At 44.4% G+C, this 12,354-nt stretch overlaps 1 protein-coding gene across 1 annotated transcript in view; it reads left to right on the forward strand.

Moving 5' to 3' along the window:
* Positions 1-12,354, forward strand: part of med24 (mediator complex subunit 24) — a 70,176-nt gene that overhangs the window by 49,725 nt on the left and 8,097 nt on the right. Inside the window, exons 21-23 of the mRNA XM_085966541.1 lie at positions 123-304; positions 2,385-2,478; positions 9,286-9,385. Coding sequence (XP_085822667.1) covers positions 123-304; positions 2,385-2,478; positions 9,286-9,385 — 376 coding nt within the window. The remainder of the gene's footprint in view (positions 1-122; positions 305-2,384; positions 2,479-9,285; positions 9,386-12,354) is intronic.

The raw sequence follows: 12,354 nt of genomic DNA on the forward strand, positions 1-12,354 counted from the left end.
TCTGACCCAAACGTCTGTGCTTTATCACATAATTTTATCACTTAACCTGCCTCTTCTGTTCCCCTCGGAGGCAATTACCCCCGCAACGGGTTGCTTGATTTATGCATTTTGTTCTCCTTTAGGAACTATTGAAGGAGACAAGGAAGGAGCACTGTTACAAAGCTGTCGAGCTACTCCATAGTGTGTTTTGCTTGGACATGCAACAGATCACCTTAGGCCTGCTAGGCCATATCCTGCCTGGGCTCCTGACCAATTCCTTGAAGTGGCAGATGCTCATGGACCCGCCTGGAAGAGCTCTTGCCAAGTAAATCCATTTTTTTTCTTAACCGTTCATGTTACTTGAATTAAACGATTTTTATGCTATAAATGCAGTTTCTTCTGGTTGATGAGAAAACCTTGGGCTCATAATACAAAACCTTGAACATGCATTGCAGCATTCCCAGGATCTGACAGAAGGAAAAGTTCTATATGTTTGTCTAGCTCAGCTTTATTATAATCGGGGGAAATGTGTTTTAAGAAATGTGGTTGAAAAATAACCAAGAACAGCTCTTTCAGGGAATGATTGGATACCTTGGTGTCAAACAAAAATAAATTCACCCTGTGGAAAAGGCTTAGGCTCTTGCCCGGGTACAGTTCTTTGGGTGTTGGTAACCCTCCAGTACCTCGCCACGGTAGCCATTCTTTGTGTGCGGCACGACATTGCATATTGACAGTGCATTCGGTACTCGAGAGAATCACAGTCAAAACCTGATTTTTGTCTTCATCCGGCATCCACACGTGCACTTTCCAGCAGGAACCTTCCCTTGCCCAGAGACTCTTTCATCTGTGTTCTTTTGTACAACACTGGGCAATGCATTTATACACTAAGCCATCAAGCGAGCTACTATTTTATTTAACTTCAAATAGCAGAGTGAATGCGTTTCTTCTGTATAGCATATTATGATAACACACAGGCAGTAAGCCCCTATTTAAGCTGTAAATCTGTCGATAGACCACACAACAGTAAATTACAACATTGTTTCTGAATAGGAAGTTTCTGTACATGCCAGAAATCCAATAAAACAAAGTTACCTGATGAAGCTAGTGGACTGTCCATCTGAGAACAGATGAATTAATTCCTCAGTGCTTAATAAAATTAGATAATAACCCTCAATTAACAGAGGGGAAAATTCACAACTTAAATGATTGTTGCCACACAGAGTTGTTCTGTAAAAGCACATAGATGGTCAGTGAAGGGGTATGCAGGCACTGGTAATTTAAGATTGTATTCACTGTGCAAGTGCAGCATCAATACAGGAAACTTTGGTTTATCCGGAGGTTAACTGTCCGGAATGCTCGAGCCACCGGCAAAAATCAGGAGCCGTTTCGTTATTTTTTTTTTCTTTTCGTTGCTTTTTTTTCACCAGTCAGGCTCTGCAAGGTCTCGCTGAAGCTGTTGTTAAGCTACAGAGATGCTTGCAAGGTACGGCCGACTGTTTAGAAGCTGTAACAGGGTTTGTTGCCAGATACGGAGCTCAAAATCTCCGTATGTTTCGACATTAGCGCTGGTTTGTCTGGCAGTTTTGATGGGACGGCAACAGCTCGGTCCCATCGGTGCCGGATAGCACAAAGTTTCCTGTATCACCTTCACACCAACACTAAACTGGCAATGTAAATCTGGAATAAAAACAGCAAATGCTAGAAATACTCAGCAGGTCAGCCAGCATCTGTGAGAGCAACAGAGTTAACGTTTCAGGTCGATGACCTTTCGTCAGAACTGGAAGAAGTAATAGCTTTTTAAACAAGTACAGAGGTAGGGAATGGGGGAGGAAAGAACAAAAGGGAAGGTCTGTGCTAGAGTGGAGGGCAGGGATGATTAATGGACAAAAAGGGATGATGGTGCATTGCAAAAGGGGGTGAGAATGGAACAAGTAAAGAACTAAAAGATGGGTCTAGAGGAGCTGTAAATGGCAATAGCAGCACCAGCACCTGCTGCCTGTAAATAATTGGACTGTGGAGGGGGTTGAGGCATCGCCTGACTGCAGAGCGAATTGAGGTGAGAGTCCCTGGAAGGCTTGCCTGACAACGTTGGATTCCCATTGGACAATTTGTAAACCTCCCTGACCTTAATTTAAATGTTTAGAGAACAAAGATTCCACTCTCCCCATTCTCTAAACATTTAAGTTTCTAACTTTTGAGAGGCTGGTCTTGCCATGCTTGTATCCAGGCATGGGCAAAACTCTCTCCAGCAGGGCAGTTTGAGTTCCAACTACGCAAGAGCCAAGCCTTGCCCTCAAGTGAACATATTGTGTCACATTTTTTTGGTAATGCTTTTATTTTGTTAATTTGTTGTTTGGATAGGAGAGGAGTTCCATTAATTTACGTCTTTCCTGTGTTTAATGCAGGCTATCAGTCTGGTGTGCCCTGAGCTCTCATTCCTCACATAACAAGAGTCAGGCCACAGCCAAACAGAGGAAAAGACACCGAGAGGATATTGAGGTGAGAAAGATGCCGTTTCAACAGTAAGTTATTAATTTCCTATTGTATAGTTATCTATCTAATGATGCTGTTAAGAGGATAAGTTAGTAGGAATATTAATTGATCTCTGGCCACTTGAGTTTGGTGTAATTGATAAAAGGAATTCATATGGAATTTGTCCCAAAGGACAGAGAGAAAGGGCTAGATTTTCGTGGAGCCGTCAGGCGGGGTTTAGGGGGGGGAAATCCCAAATTTGGGGGTCCCGACACCATCCCGCCCAAAACCCCGCCCCACGTAAGTTTCAGGGGCGGCGGGCACCTGCCCTGCACTGGGACCCGCAGAAACCAGGCGGGAAGGGATTAGTGCCAATTAACTGCCTGTGAACAGGTAGTTAACGGGCAGTTTTTAGCCTAATCCCTATTTTGAGGGGTTTCGTGTGGGTTTCCCGACGGCTCCAAACCACGCCAGGTTAGAGCAGGCGGGCCGTCGGGTTGAAGGAGTTGGAGGGGTCGCGATGTCGGTGTTCAGGTGAGTGATGGGTGCATGAGTGTAAAGGTAAGTGTGTTTGATGTGTCTAAAGTGTGTAAAGAACTTTTACTTACCTGTACTTACCTTAACAGCCTTTCTTCCTGTAGCCGTCGGGAGCGCATCACTCAGCCGGAACTGAAAGCTGAACGGCTGCGATCTGTGAAAAGTGACAGCCTGCAGCTTTGAGTGCTGGTGAGAGTTCTAACTGAGTCTGTGCAGAAGGACTCATGTTAGAACTCAGACTGTCAGTGTTTGACAGCTTCAAACAGCTGTGAAACACTGATATTTCATCTGTCAAAAACTCTTGACAGATGAAATTGCAGGCTGTGACATCACCTGTTGCCGGGTGGCCCTTAATTGGCCTGCTGAGCCCGCTGGGCAGGCTCAACAAGGTCAATCAAGGGAAAATCGCGTGGATTGGCCGGACGTCGAAGTAGGCAGGTCAAAAACCCGAAAGGGGAAGTCCCGCCGCCTTCCCGACGGGTTCGGGAAAATCTACCCCCAAATGGGAACTTGCATTTATATAGCACCTTTCACATCCTGGGGATGTTCAAAAGCGCTTCACAGCCAATGAAGTACAATTAATGCAGCCAATTAATGCACAGCAAGGTCCACAAACAGCAGTGAGATAAATGTTCTGATTTTTTTTTTAGTGATGTTGGTTGAGGGATAAATGTTGGACTGGACACTGAGAACACACCTGCTGTTATTTAGCTAGTGCCATGAGATCTTTTATGTCTACCTCAGGGCAGATGGAGCCTCAGTTTAACATCTCATCTGAAAGATGGCACCTCTGACAGCACAGCACTCGATCAGTACTGCATTGGAGTGTCAGCCTAGATTATGTGGACCAGGGATACACGGCACTCAGGAATGTACAGGACCAGAAAAAACCCATCTCAGTCTATTTGACCATCCCCAGAATTCAAAAACAGAAGAGACAGTTCAATACCTATATCCCTCAATTAATTTTCTCAGCATATGCCAGTTTGACACCCTCTTAAAATTACTGATGTTATCAGCCTCGATCACCTTCCTGGGCAGTCCATTTTAAACATTAATTCACACACTGTGTGAATTAGTTGTACCTGATCTGTCCACTCACCTTCCCTCTCCTGAGCTTCATCCTGTGCCAGACATTGTCTTTCTTGTGGCCATAGTAAGCAGTTTCTCAGGATTCTACTTGTGAACACCTCAATAAGATCCCCTCTCCTACCTGTTAACTTTTTTTGTCACGAACCACAATACTGCTCTCGCAGAGCTAGCAGAAAATGAAAGAAAAGAATGCCTTGCATTTATATAGTGCCTTTCATTACCTCAGGACGTCACAAAGAGCATTACAGCCAATGAAGTACTTTTTTTGAAGTGCAGTCACTGTTGTAATGTAGGAAAGGCGGCAGCCAATTGCGCATAGCAAACTCCTACAAACAGCAATGTGATAATGACAAGATAATCTGTTTAAATTATGTTGATTGAGGGATAACTATTGGCCAGGACACCGAGGATAACTCCCCTGTTCTTCTTCGAAATAGTGCCATGAGATCTTTTACATCCACCTGAGAGGGCAGACGGGGCCTCGGTTTCACATCTAATCCAAAAGACGGCACCTCCAACAGTGCAGCAGTCCCTCAGCACTGCACTGGAGTGTCAGCCTAGATTTTTGTGCTCAAGTCTCTGGAGTGGGGCTTGAACCCTCAACCTTTTGATTCAGAGGCGTGAATGCTACCCACTGAGCCACTGCTGACAATGCTTGGTGTTCTAAATTGTAAATGGAAGGGAGAGGCGGAAAGTCTGTGCCACAATGTCATGTTTCAGCTTCTGAGCGAAGTTAAGGGCAGCGTTTCAGCAATTCCTTTATTTTTTTTTATTACGGTCAAGTGGATAAAAGATGTTCATCAGTACCTCCTAACCTGCCCCATTAATGCGCCTTGATCCCTGACTTCAGATCCCTTACTGCACCAATATAACCTGACTTTTCCATTTCCAACACCAGCCATCCTATGGAACTGTCTGAGATTGTCTGATTAGTGCCAAATTATGGGACAGTTATAGACTAGATAGTTGCCAGTACAGACTGGATTAAAATTGTTCAAACTCCAATTATATAGACACTTGCAACATAGAGAAGAAAGTTGATTAATAAGTATATATTTCTCCTTTCGTCAGAGCTGATATTAGCTCATGTATCAGGAGTGAATAAGCAGTGTTATAATTAATTATACCAACTGGTCATCGTGATATTTTTCACTAACTGTGAAACTAAGTACGAATATTAATAGTTGAAATCCTGTACAAAGACCATTTAGATTTGCAATTAAAACGCAATTTTCCTTTGTAAATCCTTGTATTTCTGTCGAACCACTGCTAGAACCCACTTCTCTCAAGTGGATGTAAACGATCCCATGACCCTATTTGAAGAACAGGACATTTTCCCCTGTTTCCAAGCCAATATTTATCCCTCATCCAACATCACTTAAAAAATAATAGAATTTCTGGTCATTCTCTCATTGCTGTTTGTTGGACCTAGTTGTGTGTAAATTGGCTGCCGTGTTTCCTACATTACAACAGTGACGAAGCGGCCTAGGATGTTTTACTACAGTAAAGGCGCTATATAAATACAAGTTGTTGTTGCTCTTCAAAAGTACTTAATTTGCTGAGAAGTGCTCTGACGTCCTGAGGTTGTGAAAGGCGTCATACAAATGCAAATTCATTCATTCTAGGAGCATAGGAACAGGAGATGGGGTACCAGGTGCTTTGCACCTCAACTCCATTTTCCTGCCTTTGCTCCATATCCCTTGATACCCTCTCCTTAAAAAAAAAAAAAAATCTATCTCAGTCTTGAAAGCTCCAATTGTCCAAGCATCCACTTCTCAATTCCACGAAAATGGATGGATGGAGCATTTGGAAACCGTGCACTACTGGAAGACAAGCTCTCACCCTGTTTTAGGGCTTGTGGATTACAACACCCTGATAGCACTTGCCTAACGGACTTGTGGGTTACGTAGTGCCTGACATTACTCAGCAGTCTGTTTTCCAGCCTTCATTTAGCATATGTACAGTTTCCCATGAGAAATAACTTTGATGACATTGAAAGTGTTTTAGGGGAAGAAAAGAAATCAATTGTTGAACAATATTGGCATATCCGCTTCCTTCTTCCTCCCAACAATTGACCACAATTATATTCTGTATGCTCAAAAGCGAAACCAATAAATCCCCTTTTTTTAAAAAAAACTTGTAGACCAACAAAATGAATATAGGAAACCATACAAAAAAGGGAAACTTGCAAAATAGTGTGATGGTTTAAGAGAAATTAAAATGCAAACCAAAAATAGGAAATGAAAGACTAAGTGGAAAAGATGGTTTGGTGGGTAAATGCACTAAATGGTGTGGTGTTGAATCACAGACGTTCACGTCCTAATCGCTGGTGTATGCTGAGTTGGTCGATCTTGGTCATATTGGCAGTGTGGTTGTTACGGTTGTCCTCCGTGTACTCTGGTAAAGTTCCTACTGCTGTTAGCTATCTAGTAATCCCTGATAGTGCATACTTGGATACAAGCTAAGCGCAGGTTTGATTTGAGCCAAGAAGGTCTTCACAATTTAATAGTTGACAATCATTGTTCAGTCAGGAAATGTCCACTTAGACTGCTGCTGTCCATGAACCTGTAGCTGAGCGTGAGTCAGTGAGCAGCAAGGGAAAACAGTTGAAGGAAAAATGATGGCAGGAAGGGCATCTGTGTCCAGGCTTTGGCTTTACCAATAAATAAAGAAAATTTTAACAATGGATCTTGAACTGTTAATGTAGAATCACACAGTGCGAACGAGGCCATTCAGTCCATCATGCGGAACAGGCTTGAGGGGTTGAATGGCCTACTCCTGTTTCTATGTTCCTCTGCCGGCTCTTTGAAAGAGCTATCCCGTTAGTCCCACTCCTCCAGTCTTTTCCCCATAGCCCTGTATATTTTTCCTGTTCAAGTATATATTCAATTCCCTTTGAATCTGCTTCCACCACCCATTCAGGCAGCGCATTCCAGATCATCATAACTTGTTGTGTAAAAAAATCTCCTGATCTCCCCTCTGGTTCATTTGCTAATTATCTTAAATCTGTGTCCTCTGGTTACCAATCCTTCTGCCGGTGGAAACAGTTTGTCCCTAACTACACTATATAACCCTTTATCATTTTGAACACCTCTATTAAATCTCCCCTTAACCTTCTCTTCTCTAAGGAGAACAATCCCAGTTTCTCTAGTTACTCCACATAACTAAAATCCCTCATCCCCAGTATCATTCTCATAAATCTCCTCTGCACCCACTCCAACTTCTTAGTTATTTATAAAAAAAAATATTTTACAGTGAATTAATTACAGGAGGAAGAATTCATTTTATTGTAGATGAACTGAGGGATTTCTGTACTCGAGCAACAAAGCCCGGATGTGGAATAAACCTCATCGTTCCATTGCCCCAACTTCTGAAGAGTACCCTGCCACTGCATCATGCGACTGCTGTATTCTGCCCCAAAGATGAGCTTTACTGATAATGCCAGTCCCAGACTGAACTGGTGTAAAGTTTCCATCACCCTTTTGCCCCTTCCACTAGAGTTTGATTGAGAAAGAAACAGACAGACAAATCATTCCATTGCACTCAAACTTAGGTCGGCAATGAAAGGGTGGCTTTTGTAACCACAAGTTCCACCCAATCTCCCTATTCTATTTGAGCTTCTACATGAAGAATTGCCACGTAAGTCAGGTATAGTACTAGAGGGCAGGTGACACCCATGGAACAGTACCCCAGCATGGGTCAGTGCCTTTGAGAGACTGGGAAGAAAACTGGAGAGACAAAATGTGTTATCTGCTTTTTAGGAGTCATTTCTGCAGTGGGGGTTACTACACCGCACTTGTTGTTTAGAAACTATCTTCAAAATATGATGGGAAGAGGAATTAGCATATGTTCAAGGCTATTTTAAAATTCACCATCCGACCATAAGATCTAGGGCTAAATCTTTCTCTTACAGGTGGACAGGTGACAAGTCTTTGCTTGTGGTGAAATAGCATTTCTGCCTGTAATGCTTTAGAATCATAGAATGGTTACAGCATAGAAGGAGGCCATTCGACCCGTTCAGCCCGTGCTGGCTCTCTGCAAGAGCACTTCAGCTAGTCCCACTCTCTTTCCCCATAGCCCTGCATTTAGTACCTCAGCCATGCCCTCTGCCTCCATGCGTAGGTCTCCATTTTGGTCCCTAATCGGCCCCACCCCTTCTCTTACTACCCGTTTACTATTTATATGCCTATAGAAGACTTTTGGATTCCCTTTTATGTTAGCTGCCAATCTATTCTCATGCTCTCTCTTTGCCCCTCTTATTCTCTTTTTCACTTCCCCTCTGAACTTTCTATATTCAGCCTGATTCTCACTTGTATTCTCAACCTGACATCTGTCATACGCACTCTTTTTCTGCTTCATCTTACTCTCCATCTCTTTCGCCATCTAGGGAGCTCTGGCTTTGGTTGCCCTACCTTTCCCCTCGTGGGAATGTACCTCGACTGTACCCGAACCATCTCTTTAAAGGCAGCCCATTGTTCGATTACAGTTTTGCCTGCCAATCTTTGATTCCAATTTACCTGGGCCAGATCTGTTCTCAACCCACTGAAATTTGCCTTCCTCCAATTAAGTATTTTTACTCAAGATTGCTTCCTGTCCTTTTCCATAGCTAATCTAAACCATATGATACTACTGTTCCCTAAATGTTCCCCCTCTGCCCTTTACGCTATTACTATCCCAGTCTATATTCGGATAATTGAAGTTCCCTATTATCATCACTCTATAGTTCTTGCACCTCTGTAATTTCCCTGCAAATTTGCTCCTTGCACATCTTCCCCACTAGTTGGTGGCCTATAGAATACACCTAGTAGTGTAATGGCACCTCTATTGTTTCTCAACTCTAACCAAATAGATTCTGTCCGTGACCCCTCCAGGACATCCTCTCTAGCACTGTACCATTCTCCTTAACCAATACTGCCACCCCACCGTCTTCCCTTCCCTATCTTTCCTGAACACCTTATACCCAGGAATATTTAAAACCTAATCCTGCCCTTTTTTGAGCCAGGTCTCCGTTATCGCCACAACATCATATTCCCATGTGGCTATCTGCGCCTGCAGCTCACCAGACTTATTTACCACGCTTCGTGCGTTTACACACACCCACTGTAACCCTATCTTAGACCTTTGCACTAATTCTGTCTCGTTTACATATGAGATGTGATCGCTAAATCTGGTGGCACAAATAAATGTGGGCTCCTGTTTCAACAGGATTACATCAACCTATTCCCTTTGGATGACAGCCAGCCATCAAAATTGTTACGACTGTTGAGCTCAAATGAAGAGGATCCAAATATCCTGTCCAGTCCTGGTGAGTATTATTGGCTCTCATCACCGCCCAGCTTAAAGCACAATAGGGTTTATTAAACATTGGCCGGGTGTGCTGTCATATTGCATTGCTGCTTAACCATAGAAAAGTTAATTTGAATGGAATTCAAAGTCCAATGTATATTATGAGTAATACCATGAGAAATAAGAGTATAACAATGAAAAGAAACTCTGGCATGACACCTGTCTGCTGACAGTAGTTCCACAAGTTCAGGATGGAACTGTGATTTTTGCAGACATGCTGTTTTCTTTCACAAAACTAGAACTAGAGATAATGCACCTGTATATGTAATACATGCTTAATCAACTCTGCTCTATTTGTGTGTGTGTGTGTATATGTGGAAATATTTATTGCAGTTGACAGCCAAAGCAATAAACTGTTGACCTGAGAGTGCAGAGAGTACTAGAGATCACTTCTGCCAGTGGTTTACTTTTGAGCCCGCAGACAGAGTTTATGGCGTACAAGAAAGAGTAAGGAAGTCTTACTACAGGGCTTTGGTGAGACCACACCTGGAGTACTGTGCACAGTTTTGGTCTCCTTCAAAGGACATACATGCCTTGGAGGCGGTGCAACAAAGGTTCATGAGATTGATCCCTGGGATGAGAGGGTTGTCCTATGAGGGGAAATTGAGTAGATTGGGCCTATACTCACTAGAGTTTAGAAGAATGAGAGGTGATCTCATTGAAACACATAAGATTCTGAGGGGGATTGACAGGGTAGATGATGAGAGGTTGTTTCCCCTGGCTGGAGAGCCTAGAACTAGGGGACATAGGGCTAAAAATTCAGTTTGGGGCGCCAAGCTCGCCTGGGCGCCGGAATTACCGCTGCGCGCGGAGCCACTTGCGCCATCGGGATATTCAGTTTCTGCGCCCCAAATGGAAGCGGGCCGCTAAATGAGGCTTCCCGCGCCCCGCTTGGGGCGCTGAAACTGAATATCGGCGCGCAAAGGGCCACAGCGCCACCCGCTGCGGCACGGCACGCTGCGGTACTGCAGGCCTTCCTCCCACTGTTAAGGGGGAGATGCCTGCAACAGTGCGATCCCCGCTCGCGAGTGCCGGCAAATGAGCCCGGCACCAAGGAGAAGTGCCGGGCTCTCGGGAAACAGCCGGCAATGCCGCCGGGGGGGGGGGGGGGTGCGTGTAGGGGGACGGAGGTGCGGGCAGGCGGCCGCCGAAAAAGCGGCCGGCCGCACCTCCACCTTAACTAGCGCCACTACCGCCACAGGTTGGCCCCTGTGTACCGGTCGCTATTTGCGGCCGGCGCGGAAGAGGCGGGCGCGACCTAATATGGCGTTCGGGGCGGTAGCGGGGCGCTGCGCACACCGATGACGTCATCGGTGGCGGCGCAGCCCTACAGGCTAACGCTGCCATTAGCGCCCCGCTAAATATCGCGGTGGTTGTGGCCAGTGGCGCTAAAGCCTCTGAGTGCCCTCTTTGGGCGCAAACTGGTGGCGCAGGCCACTGAATTTCTAGGCCATAGTCTCCATTAAAGGGGTCATCCATTTAAGACTGAGATGAGGAGGAATTTCTTCACTGAGGGTTGTGAATCTTTGGAATTCTCTACCCCAAAGGGCTGTGGATGCAGAGTCGTTGAGTATATTCAAGGCTGAGATCGATAGATTTTTGGACTCTAAGGGCATCAAGGGATATGGAGATCGGGCGGGAAAGTGGAGTTGAGATCGAAGATCAACCATGATCTTATTGAATGGCGGAGCAGGCTCGAGGGGCCGGATAGCCTACTCCTGCTCCTAATTCTTATGCTCTTGTGTTATCAGACTTGTTTGTTTTCAGCACATTGATGATCGGGTCCTTTTTTATTTTTGTTTAGCCAGGTATCTGACATATGGAAGCCCATCACCATACTAAGAGTCTCCAAACTGAGTTGCTGTGTAATCCACGCACCTACAGTTTTGGTTTACCCGATGTAGAGTCCACACACTCTAAATAGGGACACGCCCCATTTACCTGAGTCCAGAAAGCTTAGATGGAAATTGGTAGAGCCAAAGCTTCGGGACCCTCAAATGTGCCATGGGGCACTTCTTAATCGACTAAAATCATACAGCCTCCCAGTACAGAGAACTGACAAGTATCCTATCTCTTGTCCAGCAAGAAACACCAGACCCATAAGGGCATGAGCTTGCAGGATTACATGGAACTGAATGGAAAGAATCCTAACTCTTATTGTCTGATCTACCCCTCCAGTCCCCATGATGAATTAGGCTAGCTGTTCAATCATAACAGTTCCTTGAAGTGCAGCCTGCCTGGCTCGGGTATCAATTACCATGTCTGTCACAAACTCCCATCACCAGGCATGTCGCCTTGTAGCCAGCTCAACCCCCAAAAAGCACCATTTTGTTTCCTCCCCACTCGCCCCAGGAGGACAGTCAGTTGCAGAAGCTGAAATAATGAATAGGTCATCAACATGTGAAAGAGAAAGATGTTTCAATTGGGACCTTACTAGAATAGAAGAACTGCCCAGATCTGTTGAAGGATCCCACCTATGCTGTCCAGCGCCTTTTTTTTCCCAGATTTTCAGCATTCGCACTTTTTAATTTAATCTCTGCAGAAACTGCACTCTTGACTCCTAAGTGAACGTGCAGTTGTTTTGGCAATTTGTGCTTGGTGGCGTGGTATTGATTACATTTCTTAGAAATATTTTCAGTGGATGTCAGTGCACAGAACTCTTAGTTCTATTGCCTATAGATGACACTGAAAACATTTTGCTATTGTCTGGTAATAAATAATGATAAAAACTGTTTAGTTCTCCAAACATGCCATCTGTTTTCAATCCACATACTGTATATTAGAGTGAAGCAAAAATGGTTTATCACTGTTTTAAAAGCCAGTGAAAAATTGCCAATGCCAAATGTCACTGTTTTTGTACAGAATTGCTAATAGTCATTAAGGGGATTCGGGATATGAGTAGAGATCGCATGGGTGTAATTGTGGCAG

Source organism: Somniosus microcephalus, chromosome 24, assembly GCF_052327205.1.
Source record: "Somniosus microcephalus isolate GS21.2 chromosome 24, FLI_Smic_1.0, whole genome shotgun sequence".
In the NCBI taxonomy this organism is placed as follows: Eukaryota; Metazoa; Chordata; class Chondrichthyes; order Squaliformes; family Somniosidae; genus Somniosus; species Somniosus microcephalus.